Source organism: Oncorhynchus keta, chromosome 19 (genome assembly GCF_023373465.1).
Source record: "Oncorhynchus keta strain PuntledgeMale-10-30-2019 chromosome 19, Oket_V2, whole genome shotgun sequence".
NCBI lineage: Eukaryota > Metazoa > Chordata > Actinopteri > Salmoniformes > Salmonidae > Oncorhynchus > Oncorhynchus keta.
Window position 1 is genome coordinate 17683699 of NC_068439.1, and position 15261 is coordinate 17698959.

A 15261-nucleotide genomic window follows, 5' to 3' on the forward strand; every position below is an offset into this window, starting at 1 on the left:
AGGTGGACTGCAATCAAGTTGTAGAAACATCTCAAGGATGATCAATGGAAACAGGATGCACCTGAGGGTCTAAATACACTCGTAAAGATTCAACCCTTTTTTCAATCTTCACCTAAAATGACCTACCCAACTCTATCTGTATTATCTGAAAATGTAGCTAGCTAGACTATCTTACCTTTATACATCATTCATGGTTCGATGCGTCCTGTCGGATGCCATGGTTGCCCTTAGTTCAAATATGTAATCAGGAGACAGGTGTTTTCTCCATCTCTTTAGCTATCATACTCAAATTCAACTGATTTCAAAACTCAGTCCATCAGAAATTGTAGAGCAACACTTATGCAGTTGTAATACACAATACATTTTTTTGAAAAGCAGCGTTGGACAGGATTTCCTAGACAAACTGACCAGTTCAAATAGACAGAAACATCTCAAGGATGATCAATGGGAACAGGATGGATCTAATATCCAACCCTTTTTTTTGTTGCCTAAAATGACATAACCAAGTCTAACTGCCTATAGCTCAGGACCTGAAGCAAAGGCATGCATATTATTGATACCATTTGAAAGAAAACACTTTGAAGTTTGTGGAAATGTGAAATTAACGATCCTGTAGAGGTTATGTAAATAAGTAATTTCTGTTTTATTTTTAATAAATTAGTAAAAATGTCTAAACCTGTTTTCACTTTGTCTTTGTCTTTTTCATAATCCATTTTAGAATATGGCTGTAATGTTACAAAATCTGACCGACCGGCCCAAATCAGTCTTGTGTAGCAACATTTTAGATTTTGTTTTTTACATTGGATAAAAGTAGAGACTCAGAGCTACAAAATGGTATATCATACACTACAGTTGAGGAACAATGGGAATGTTCATTAATTTATTTTATTTCACCTTTCTTTAACCAGTTAGGCTAGTTGAGAACAAGGTCTCATTTACAACTTGCGACCTGGCCAAGATAAAGCAAGGCAGTTCGACACATACAACAAGACAGAGTTACACATGGAATAAGCAAACATTCAGTCAATAATACAGTAGAAAACATCTATATACATTGTGTGCAAATAACGTAAGATAAGGGAGGTAAAGGCAATAAATAGGCCATGGTGCCGAAGTAATTTCAATATAGCAATTAAACACTGGAGTGATAGATGTGCAGAAGATGAATGTGCAAGTAGAGATACTGGGGTGCAAAAGAGCAAGATAAATAAATGCAGTATGGGGATGAGGTAGTTGGAAAGGGCTATTTACAGATGGGCTATGTACAGGTGCAGTGATCTGTGAGCTTCTCTGACAGCTGGTGCTTAAAGCTAGTGAGGGAAATATGAGTCTCCAGCTTCATTAATTTTTGCAGTTCATTCCAGTCATTGGCAGCAGAGAACTGGAAGGAGAGTTGGACAAAGGAGGAATTGGCTTTGGGGGTGATTGGTGAAATATACCTGCTGGAGCGAGTGCTGCGGGTGGGTGCTGCTATGGTGACCAGTGAGCTGAGATAAGGCGGAGCATTACCTAGCAAAGACTTGTAGATGACCTGGAGCCAGTGGGTTTGGCGACGAGTATGAAGCGAGGGCCCGTCAACGAGAGCATACAGGTCGCAGTGGTGGGTAGTATATGGGTCTTTGGTGACAAAACGGATGGCACGTGAAGGACTGCATCCAATTTGTTGAATAGAGTGGAGGCTATTTTGTAAATGACATCGGATTGGTAGGATGGTCAGTTTTACGAGGGTATGTTTGGCAGCATGAGTGAAGGATGTTTGTTGCGAAATAGGAAGCCGATTCTAGATTTATTTTCGGATTGGAGATGCTTAATGTGAGTCTGAAAGGAGAGTTTACAGTCTAACCAGACACCTAGGTATTTGTAGTTGTCCACATATAAGTCGGAACCGTCCAGAGTAGTGATGCTGGATGGTCGGGCGGGTCCGAGCAGCGATCGGTTGAAGAGCATGCATTTAGTTTTACTTGCATTTAAGGGCAGTTGGAGGCCACAGAAGGAGAGTTGTAATGGCATTGAAGCTCGTCTGGAGGTTAGTTAATCTTTGGGCTCGGCGTGCTGCTAGCGACCCACCTCGACAACATCCAGTGAAATTGCAGAGCACCAAATTCAAATAAAAAAATAGTAATAATAAACATTCATGAAAATACAAGAGCTATACATCGGTTAAAATATTAACTTCTTTGGGCTAGGGGGCAGTATTTTGACGTCTGGATGTAAAGCGTGGCCAAAGTAAACAGCCTTTTTCTCAGGCCCAGTAGCTAGGATATGCACATAATTGTTAGATTTGGATAGAAGACACTCTAAAGTTTCTAAAGTTTCTATAACTGTTAAGATAATGTCTGTGAGTATAACAGAACTGATATGGCAGGCAAAAACCCAAGGACAAACCATAAAATGTAAAGAAATTCAGCCTACCACTGTTTCCAATGGCTGTCATGTTTATTATGAAGCGAAAACCTCCCAGATTGCAGCTCCTAGGGCTTCCACTAAATGTCAACGGTCTTTAGAAAGAGTTTCAGGCTTGTTTTTGGGAAAATGAGCTAGAATTTGTAGTTTTTCTGAGTGGCTCCGATTTTGGCTGTTATGTTTTCATGCGCGTGGATGAGAGCGCGTCCTTTGTTGTTTATCTCCGGTAAAGACAATAATGAATCTCCGTCTTAAATTGTATCGTTTATTTACGTATTAAGGTACCGGAAGTTTGATTTTAAACATTGTTTGACTTGTTTGGAAAAGTTTATTGGTAACGTTTGGGATTCAGTTTGTATGCGTTTTGAAGGAGGGAAACCGGTGGATTATTGAATGAAGCGTGCCAGCTAAACTGAGTTCTTGGGGATATAAAGAAGGACTACCGAACAAAAGCACCATTTGTGATGTAACTGGGACCTTTTGGAGTGCCAACAGAAAATCTTCCAAGGTAAGGCATTTATTTTATCGCTATTTCTGACTCTCGACTCGCCTGGTCGAATTGTTTTTCATGCTTTTATATGTGGGGCGCTGTCCTCGCATGGTGTGCTTTTGCCATAAAGCTTTTTTGAAATCTGACAAGCTTTATTTTGATGTATGACACTTGTATTTTCATGAATGTTAAATATTTATATTTACAGTGCCTTGCGAAAGTATTCGGCCCCCTTGAACTTCGCGACCTTTTGCCACATTTCAGGCTTCAAACATAAAGATATAAAACTGTATTTTTTTGTGAAGAATCAACAACAAGTGGGACACAATCATGAAGTGGAACGACATTTATTGGATATTTTAAACTTTTTTAACAAATCAAAAACTGAAAAGTTGGGCGTGCAAAATTATTCAGCCCCCTTAAGTTAATACTTTGTAGCGCCACCTTTTGCTGCGATTACAGCTGTAAGTCGCTTGGGGTATGTCTATCAGTTTTGCACACCGAGAGACTGATTTTTTCCCATTCCTCCTTGCAAAACAGCTCGAGCTCAGTGAGGTTGGATGGAGAGCATTTGTGAACAGCAGTTTTCAGTTCTTTCCACAGATTCTCGATTGGATTCAGGTCTGGACTTTGACTTGGCCATTCTAACACCTGGATATGTTTATTTTTTAACCATTCCATTGTAGATTTTGCTTTATGTTTTGGATCATTGTCTTGTTGGAAGACAAATCTCCGTCCCAGTCTCAGGTCTTTTGCAGACTCCATCAGGATTTCTTCCAGAATGGTCCTGTATTTGGCTCCATCCATCTTCCCATCAATTTGAACCATCTTCCCTGTCCCTGCTGAAGAAAAGCAGGCCCAAACCATGATGCTGCCACCACCATGTTTGACAGTGGGGATGGTGTGTTCAGGGTGTTGCTTTTACACCAAACATAACGTTTTACATTGTTGCCAAAAAGTTCAATTTTGGTTTCATCTGACCAGAGCACCTTCTTCCACATGTTTGGTGTGTCTCCCAGGTGGCTTGTGGCAAAATTTAAACAACACTTTTTATGGATATCTTTAAGAAATGGCTTTCTTCTTGCCACTCTTCCATAAAGGCCAGATTTGTGCAATATACGACTGATTGTTGTCCTATGGACAGAGTCTCCCACCTCAGCTGTAGATCTCTGCAGTTCATCCAGAGTGATCATGGGCCTCTTGGCTGCATCTCTGATCAGTCTTCTCCTTGTATGAGCTGAAAGTTTAGAGGGACGGCCAGGTCTTGGTAGATTTGCAGTGGTCTGATACTCCTTCCATTTCAATATTATCGCTTGCACAGTGCTCCTTGGGATGTTTAAAGCTTTGGAAATCTTTTTGTATCCAAATCCGGCTTTAAACTTCTTCACAACAGTATCTCGGACCTGCCTGGTGTGTTCCTTGTTCTTCATGATGCTCTCTGCACTTTTAACGGACCTCTGAGACTATCACAGTGCAGGTGCATTTATACGGAGACTTGATTACACACAGGTGGATTGTATTTATCATCATTAGTCATTTAGGTCAACATTGGATCATTCAGAGATCCTCACTGAACTTCTGGAGAGAGTTTGCTGCACTGAAAGTAAAGGGGCTGAATAATTTTGCACGCCCAATTTTTCAGTTTTTGATTTGTTAAAAAAAATATCCAATAAATGTCGTTCCACTTCCTGATTGTGTCCCACTTGTTGTTGATTCTTTACAAAAAAAATACAGTTTTATATCTTTATGTTTGAAGCCTGAAATGTGGCAAAAGGTTGCAAAGTTCAAGGGGGCCGAATACTTTTGCAAGGCACTGTATGTCATTTGAATTTAGCGCTCTGCAATTTCACCGGATGTTGTCGAGGTGGGTCGCTAGCGGAATGCCTGTGCCAGAAAGGTTAATCCAGACGCTTTGTCAGATTTCAAAAAGGCTTTATGGTGAAAGCATACCATGCGATTATCTGAGGACAGTGCCCTGCTTACAGAAGCATACAAACATTTTCCAACCAAGCAGAGGCATCACGAAAGTCAGAAATATCGATGTTGGCAATCCAAAGGGTCCCAGCTACACAATAAATGGTTGTTTTGTTCGATAAAGTCCCTCTTTATATCCCAAAAGGTCAGTTTTGTTGGCGTGTTTTGTTCAGTAATCCACTGGCTCAAAGGCAGTCAAAACATGCAGACGAATACATCCTAATAGTACCGGTAAAGTTCGAAACATGTCAAATGATGTTTATAATTAATCCTCAGGATGTCAATTATCTAAATAATCAACACTATTTCAACCGGACAATAGCGTATTCAATAGAAAGGAAAAAGAACAAACCAGTACTGCATGATTCCATAGACCACTTACCAAAAGGTCTTATTTGTCGTCGTTTTTCAAAAAACAAGCATGAAATCATGTCTAAATACTGTTGACATATAGTGGAACCAAAGGAACTGCAATCTGAGCGCTAAACCCTACATAGTCAATAGGCTTTCAATGGAAAACCACTCGCATCAAATAAATCAATTTCCTGGATGGATTTTCCTCGGGTTTTCGCCTGCCATATCAGTTCTGTTATACTCACAGACAGTGTTTTCTATCCAAATATACCAATTATATGCATATCCCCGTTTTAAATATTTATTGGAGGATTTTTGTTTTTGTATTACTTGTAACTGTTTTGGGTAATGCAAATTCTTGTGCTGTTAGGGGATTAACCTGTTAGGGGAATAACCTGTTAGGGGAATAACCTGTGTGTAAATGTAATCTGTTGCTGTATTTATTTGTGTTATCTGTGATCGTTTTGTTTGCCTTGGGTAGTTTCATAATCATTGTACCTAAAACTGTATGTGTAAACATGTATACGCAGGGCCCAGCTGTAAGAGACCTTGGTCTCAGTCTGTGTTCCTTGTTGAAATAAAGGTATAATAATCCTAGCTTCTGGGCCTGAGTAACAGGCAGTTTACTTTGGGCACGTTTGTCATCCAAACTTCAAAATACTGCCCCTTAGAATAAAGAAGTTTAACACAGTGTCCAAAGAAGAGCCAGAAGTATACAGAATGGTGTCATCTGCGTAGAGGTGGATCAGAGAATCACCAGCAGCAAGAGCAACATCATTGATGTATACAGAGAAGAGAGTCGGCCCGAGAATTGAACTCTGTGGCACCCCCATAGAGACTGCCAGAGGTCCGGACAACAGGCCCTCCGATATGACACACTGAACTCTATCAGAGAAGTTGTTGGTGATCTAGGCGAGGCAGTCATTTGAGACACCAAGGCTGTTGAGTCTGCCGATAAGAGTGACAGAGTCGAAAGCCTTGGCCAGGTCGATGAATACGGCTGTACAGTATTGTCTCTTATCGATGGCGGTTATGATATTGTTTAGGACCTTGAGCGTGGCTGAGGTGCACCCATGACCAGCTCTGAAACCAGATTGCATAGCGGAGAAGGTACGGTGGGATTCGAAATGGTCGGTAATCTGTTTGTTAACTTGGCTTTCGAATGCCGTAGAAAGGCAGGGTAGGATAGATATAGGTCTATAGCAGTTTGGGTCTAGAGTGTTTCCCCCTTTGGAGAGGGAGGTGACCGCGGCAGCTATCCAATCTTTGGGAATCTCGGACGATACGAAAGAGAGGTCGAACAGGCTAGTAATAGGGGTGCAACAATTTCGGCACATAACTTTCAAAAGAGAGGGTCCAGATTGTCTAGCCCGGCTGATTTGTAGGGGTCCAGATTTTGCAGCTCTTTCAGATCATCAGCTATCTGGATTTGGGTGAAGGAGAAATGGGGGAGGCTTGGGCGAGTTGCTGTGGGGGTTGTAGGTATGTTGACCGGGGTAGGGGTAGCCAGGTGGAAAGCATGGCCGGCCGTAGAAAAATGCTTCTTGAAATTCTCAATTATAGCGGATTTATCAGTGGTGACAGTGTTTCCTAGCCTCAGGGCAGCTGGGAGGAGGTGCTCTTATTCTCCATGGACTTTACAGTGTCCCAAAACTTTTTTGAGTTTGTGCTACAGGATGAAAATGTCTGTTTTAAACAGATAGCCTTAGCTTTCCTAACTGCCTGTGTATATTGGTTCCTAACTTTCCTGAAAAGTTACATATCACGGGGGATATTCAATGCTAATGCAGAACGCCACAGGGTGTTTTTGTGCTGGTCAAGGGCAGTCAGGTCTAGAGTGGTTCTACATTTCTTGAATGGGGCATGCTTATATAAGATGGTGAGGAAGGCACTATAGATCTGGTCTATAGCAAGCGGCAACTGTGAGAGACTTGTTTCTGGAAAGTTGACAAACTAACCAACCAACTGTCGAACTAACCAACTATCTATCGAACTAACCAACTATTGAACTAATCAACTAACCAACTATCTATCGAACCAACCAACTATCGAACTAACCAACTAACTGTTGAACTAACCAACTATTCAACTATCCAACTAACCAACTGTCCAACTATCTATGTAACCAACTATCTATGTAACCAACTATCGAACTAACCAACTGTCAAACTAACCAACTAACTATCAAATTAACTAACCAACTATTGAACTAACCAACTGTCAAACTAACCAACTGTCGAACTAACCAACTGTCGAACTAACTAACCAACTGTCGAACTCACTAACCAACTGTCGAACTATTTATGAAACTAACTATCGAACTAACCAACTATCTAATCAACCAACTGTCGAACTAACCAACTATCTATCGAACTAGTCAACTATCGAACTAACCAACTAACTGTCAAACTAACAAGCTATCCAACTATTGAACTAACCAACTATCCAACTATCTATGTAACCAACTATCGAACTAACCAACTAACCAATTGTCGAACTAACCAACCAACTGTCGAACTAACCACCAACTGTTGAACTAACCAACTATCTATGTAACTAACTATCGAACTAACCAACTGTCTAACTAACCAACCAACTGTCGAACTAACCAACTGTTGAACTAACCAACTGTCTAACTAACCAACCAACTGTCGAACTAACCAACTGTTGAACTAACAAACTGTCGAACTAACCAACTGTCGAACTAACCAACTGTCGAACTGACCAACTGTTGAACTGACCAACTGCCGAACTGACCAACTGCCGAACTAACCAAATAACTGTCAAACTAACCAACTATCCAACTAACCAACTATCTATCGAACTAACCAACTATTGAACTAACCAACTAACTGTCAACCTAACAAGCTATCCAACTGTCGAACTAACCAACAACTGTCGAACTAACCAACTAACTGTCAAACTAACCAGCTATCAAACTTCTCAACTATCTATGTAACTAACTATCGAACTAACCAGATGTTGAGTTAACCAACTAACTGTCTAACTAACCAACAACTGTCGAACTAACCAACTAACTGTCAAACTAACCAACTAATTGTCGAACTAACCAACTAACTGTCGAACCAAGCAACTATCCAACTATCGAAATAACCAACTATCTATCGAACTAACCAACTATCGAACTAACCAACTTTCGAACTAACCAAGTAACTATCGAACTAACCAACTAACCAACTATCGAACTAACCAACTATCTATGTAACTTACTATCGAACAATCTATCTAATTATCTATGTGAAACCAACTAACCAACTATGAACTAACCAACCAACTACTAACCTATAACCAACTATCGAACTAACTACCAAACTAACCAACCAACTATCCAACCAACTGTCGAACTAACCAACTAATGTATAACCAACCAATTAACAAACTAAAAACCAACCAACTGTCAAGCTAACCAACTATCGAACCAACCAATCGAACTAACCAACTTAACCAACTGTCAAACTAACCAACCAACTGTCGAACTAACCAACTAACTGTCAAACTAACCAACCAACTGTCAAACGAACCAACCAACTATCTATCAAACTAACCAACCAACTGTTGAGCTAACCAACTAACTATCGAACTAGCCAATTAACTGTCGAACTAACCAACTAACTACTGAACTCACTAACCAACTATTGAACTAACCAGCTGTCCATCTAACCAAGTGTCAAACTAACCAACCAACTGTCAAACTAACCAACCAACTGTCGAACTAACCAACTATCTATCAAAATAATCAACTATCGAACTAACTAACCAACTGTCGAACTAACCAACCGACTGTCGAACTAACCAACTATCAAAATAATAACTAATCGAACTAACCAAATAATCTATCTAACCATTAACTATCAAACTAACCACCAACTGTCGAACTAACTAACCAACTAACTCGAACTAACCAACTAACTGTTGAACTAACCAACTAACTAATTATCAATCGAACTAACCAACTATCTATCTAATTATCTATCGAACTAACCAACTATCAAACTAACCAACTCGAACTATCCAACCATCTATCAAACCAAACCAACTATCGAACTAACCAACTATCTATCTAATTATCTATCGAACTAACCAACTATCTATCTAATTATCTATCGAACTAACCAACTATCTATCTAATTATCAATCGAACTAACCAACTACCAACCAACTATCTAATTATCTAACCAATCGAACTAACGAAATAACCAAACCAACTATCTATCTCCAACTTATCGAACTAACCAATAACGAACTAACCAACTATCTATCTAATTATCTATCGAACTAACCAACTATCTATCTAATTATCTATCGAACTAACCAACTATCTATCTAATTATCTATCGAACTAACCAACTATCTATCTAATTATCTATCAAACTAACCAACTATCGAACTAACCAACTATCTATCTAATTATCTATCGAACTAACCAACTATCGAACTAACCAACTATCTATCTAATTATCTATCCAACTAACCAACTATCTATCTAATTATCTATCGAACTAACCAACTATCGAACTAACCAACTATCTATCTAATTATCTATCGAACTAACCAATTATCTATCTAATTATCTATCGAACTAACCAACTATCGAACTAACCAACTATGTATCTAATTATCTATCAAACTAACCAACTATCTATCTAATTATCTATCGAACTAACCAACTATCGAACTAACCAACTATCTATCTAATTATCTATCAAACTAACCAACTATCTATCTAATTTTCTATCGGACTAACCAACTATCTATCTAATTATCTATCGAACTAACCAACTATCTATCTAATTATCTATCGAACTAACCAACTATCTAATTATCTATCGAACTAACCAACTATCTATCTAATTATCTATCGAACTAACCAACTATCTATCTAATTATCTATCGAACTAACCAACTATCTATCTAAGTATCTATCGAACTAACCAACTATCGAACTAACTAACTATCGATCAGTGGTGGAAAAAGTACTAAATTGTCATACTTGAGTAAATGTAAAGATACCTTAATAGAAAATGACTCAAAAGTAAATGTCACCCAGTAAAATACTACTTGAGTAAAAGTCTAAAAGTATTATGTTTAAAAAAATACGTAAGTATCAAAAGTAAAACTATAAATAATTTAAAATTCATTATTTTCCTTATATTAAGCAAACTATTTTATTTTATTTTTTATTGACGGATAGCCAGGGGCACACTCCGACACTCAGACATAATTTACAAGTTAAGCATTTATGTTTAGTGAGTCTGCCAGATCAGATGCAGTAGGGATGACCAGGGATGTCAAAATCCCTTGTCAAAATATAACGAGTACATTTTGAGTGTCAAGGACAATATATGGAGTAAAAAGTACATTTTATTTCGGAATGTAGTGAAGTAAAAGTAATGTTGCAATAATATAAACAGTAAAGTATAGTACAGATACCCAAAGTACTTTGAATTATTTTTACTTAAGTACTTTACACCACTGCTATCTATCTAACACATACTTTTGGTCTTGTAATGTATTAAGCTCAGTTAGCAAACACTCTTATCGCACCATAGGGCTATCAGACTTCTGATACCAATGCAGGGTGAAAAGGGGCCACAAAATAGTAATTGAAGTAAATGAAATACATATTTCAAACACATGTAAGAGAAATACTGCCCATATCTGCCAGCCGCCCCCCCCAAAAGAAGAGATCCTAATCAAATCTAATCAGACATCCAACACAGTACACACAAGAAAATGGGAGCAGAGTAAACAGTCTATGAAAACAGAAAGATAGTGTCACTTTATGACATGAAACATATTATATGTTATATTCTAACTATGATCTATGACTGATCAGATTCTGTTTTGTGTTTTTAACTTATGGCCACATATTAAGAACATTCCATGACACAGAAGTACAGCCCTAGAAATGACATGATAGGGGGCTTTGTCTATTCTATATTTAGAACTCTCTGTCTGAAACCTCCACCACTACCTCTCCCTCCCCAGGTAAGGGTGACCTGATCGGGGCCAACATGTCTATAGATGACCGGGTGATAAAGACCAACGCAGATGTGAAGGCCCTAACCTACTGTGACCTGCAGTGTATCAACCTGAGTGGTCTGTATGAGGTACTGGACCTCTACCCAGAGTACACCAGCCGCTTTGTCCAAGACATCCATCTGGACCTCACATACAACCTGAGGGAGGGACACGAGTGCCATGTGAGTGACGTAAAACACCCACACAGTTACACATGGAATCAGGCACGCACACACACACACACATAGTAAGACCATGCTCAACAAGCTGTATAGGGCCATAGGTAAACAAGAAAATGCTCATCCGGAGCCGGCGCTCCTAGTGGCCAGTGACTTTACTGCAGGAAAACTGAAATGCGTTTTAACTCATTTCTACCAGCATGTCACCTGTGCAAGTAGAGGGGGAAAACTCTTCATCACCCTTACTCCATATACAGAGATGCATACAAAGCTCTCCCTTGCCCTCCCTTTGGCAAATCTGACAATAACTATTTCCTCCTGATTCCTGCTTACAAGCAAAAACTCAAACAGGAAGTACCAGGGACGCGCTCAATACGGAAGTTGTCCGATGAAGTGGATGCTAAACTACAGGACTGTTTCACTAGCACTGACTGGAATATGTTTTGCGATTCATCCGATGGCATTGAGGAGTTCACCACATCAGTCACCAGCATCATTATTAAGTGCATTGACGACATCGTCCTCACAGTTACCGCAAGTACATATCACAAACAGAAGCCATGGATTACAGGCAACATTCATTCTGAGCTACACGCTAGAGCTGCGGCTTTCAAGGAGTGGGACACTAATCCGGATGCTTATAAGAAATCCAGCTACGCCCGCCGACGAACTATGAAACAGGCTAAATGTCAATACAGGACCAATATGGAATCCTACTACACCGGCTCTGACGCTTGTCGGATGTGGCAGGGCTTGTAAACTATCACGGATTACAAGGGAAACCCAGTCGCGAGCTGCCCAGTGATGTGAGCCTACCAGATGAGCTAAATATTGGTCGAGAGCTTCAAGTTCCTCAGTGTCCACATCGCTAAGGAATGATCATGGTCCACACACAGCAACACCGCCGTGGAGAGGGCACAACAATGCCTCTTCCCCCTCAGGATGATGAAAAGTTTCTGCATGGGCCCTCAGATCCTCAAAACATTCTATAGCTTGACTTGCTGCATCATCGCTCGGTATGGCATCTGCTTGGCATCCGACCGCAAGGCGCTTCAGAGGGTAGTGTGTACGGCCCAGTACATCACAGGTGCCGAGCCCTGCCATCCAGGACCTCTATACCAGCCGGTGTCAGAGGAAGGCCCTGAGAATTGGCTAAGTCACCCAAGTCACAGATTGTTCTCTCTGCTACCAAATGGCAAGCAGTACTAATGTACTAAGTCTGGAACCAACCGGACCCTAAACAGCTTCTACACCCAAGCCATAAGACTGCTAAATAGTTAGTTAAATTGTTAACAAATAGCTACCCGGACCTTCTGCATTGACCCATTTTGCACGGACTCTTTTGACTCATCACATACGCTGATGCTACTGTTCATTATCTATCATGTTGACTAGTCATTTTATCCCTACCTATGTGTAAATATGTAACCCAGTTACCTCGTACCCCTGCACATCGACTCGCTACTGGTCCCCTATGTATATAACCAAGTTATCCTTACTCATTGTGTATTTATTCCTTGTGCTATTATTTTTCTATTATTTCTCTTTTTTCTCTGTGCACATGCGCACACACACACACACACACACACACACACACACACACACACACACACACACACACACACACACACACACACACACACACACACACACACACACACACACACACACACACACACACACACACACCAGTATTACTATCAGTGACAACAGTACTGCCATAACACTAGTACCACATAAGTCATGTTTACTGGTATATTATATTTTATTATATTTAATGGCAAATACCACTTAGCAATATGTTTACTCTAGTCCTGTTGTTACTACTATTAAACATTTTTTAATTTCACAGTAAGAATGGAGGTAGTGTGAGCACAGAGAGAGAGCCAGAGAGAGTGAAGAGAGGTAGAGTGAGGATATATATATAGAGAGAGTGAGTGAGGATATAGAGAGAGCCAGAGAGAGAGAAGATGAAGTGCAGAAACAGCCTGGGCTGCTGCTGTAATTACAGTCAGGTGTGTCTCCTCCTGCTGCCCAAATAACACTGTCCCACTCTCAAACACACACACACACACACACACACACACACACACACACACACACACACACACACACACACACACACACACACACGCAGACGCACGCACGCACACACACACACATACACACGCAAACGCACACACACACACACACACACACACACACACACACACACACACACACACACACACACACACACACACACACACACACACACGCAAACGCACGCACGCACACACACACACACACACATTATTTTCTTCTATCCTCGTGGGGACCTCAAATTCATTTCCATTCAATATCCTGCTTTACCTAAACCTTACCCTTACCCTAACCCTAACCCTAACCCTAAACCTAAATCCTAACCCTAAACTTGACCCCTTACCCTAACCCTTACCCTTACCCTAACCCTAAACCTAAATCCTAAACCTAAACCTAAATCCTAACCCTAACCCTAAACTTAACCACTAACCCCTTACCCTAACCATAATTGTAACCCTAACCCTAATTGTAAACCTAACCCCTAAGCTTAAAATAGCCTTGTCAAATTCTCCTTGTTTTACTACCCTTGGTTGGACTTTTGGGGATTTTAGGTCCCCACAAGGATAGAAGAACCAACACTCACACACACCCTCAGACACTGCTGCAGGACGACATGTGACACTAAAGTATTGAGAACGGCAGGCCAAGATAAGGACAGAGACTTTGGGGAAGGTTAGAAGAGGGGTTATCTCAGAAGAGATTTCCTGTAACAACATTATGTCATACACAGTTTTCAGTGGTGTAAAGTGCTTAATTAAGTAAAAATATGTTAAAGTACTACTTATATCGTTTTTTTGGGGTATCTGTACTTTACTTTACTATTACATTTTTTTTACAACTTTTACTTTTACTTCACTAAATTCCACAAGAAAATAATATACTTTTTACTCCATACATTTTCCCTGACACCCAAAAGTACTTCTTACATTTTAAATGCATAGCAGGACAGAAAATGGTCAAATGGTCAAATTCGCAAAAGAACATCCCTGGTCGTCCCTAATGCGTCTAATCTGGCAGACTCACTAAACACAAATGCTTTGTTTGTAAAACATTTTTTTATCTTACCTTTATTTAACCAGGCAAGTCAGTTAAGAACAAGTTCTTATTTTCAATGATGGCCTAGGAACAGTGGGTTAACTGCCTTGTTCAGGGGCAGAACGACAGATTTTTACCTTGTCAGCTCAGGGATTCGCTCAGGGAAAATTGCGCTGCCTGGTTTGTTTCACATAAGGAATTTTAAATTACTCATACATTTTATGTTTGAAACTTAAGTATATTTAAGTAATTACATGTACTTTTGATACTATTATATTTAAAACCAAATACTTTTAGACTTTTACTCAAGTAGTATTTTACTGGGTGACTTTCACTTTTACTTGAGTCATTTTCTATTAAGGCGTCTTAGAGTGTTGGGCCAGTAACCGAAAGATTGCTGGATGGAATCCCTGAGCTGACAAGGTACAAATCTGTCGTTCTTCCCCTGGGCAACTGTTCCCCGGGCTCCGAAGACGTGGATGTCAATTATGACAGCCCCCCGCACCTCTTTGATTCAGAGTGGTTGGGTTTCAGTTGAATGCATTCAGTTGTACAACTGACTAGGTATCCCACTTTCCCTTTCCTTTACTTTTACTCAAGCATAACAATTGGTTATTTTTTCCACCACTGACAGTTTCTGAGAGGAAGGATAACATCTGGGTTGGGCTGTGCTAACAATATAGACATGTTGAATTCACTCCC

The 15261-nt window shown here is 40.0% G+C and overlaps 1 protein-coding gene across 1 annotated transcript in view; it reads left to right on the forward strand.

The window, feature by feature from the left end:
• The window catches only part of LOC118397958 (potassium voltage-gated channel subfamily H member 8-like), a 139650-nt gene that overhangs the window by 94760 nt on the left and 29629 nt on the right, over window positions 1-15261 (forward strand). Inside the window, exon 11 of the mRNA XM_052469899.1 lies at window positions 11231-11445. Coding sequence (XP_052325859.1) covers window positions 11231-11445 — 215 coding nt within the window. The remainder of the gene's footprint in view (window positions 1-11230; window positions 11446-15261) is intronic.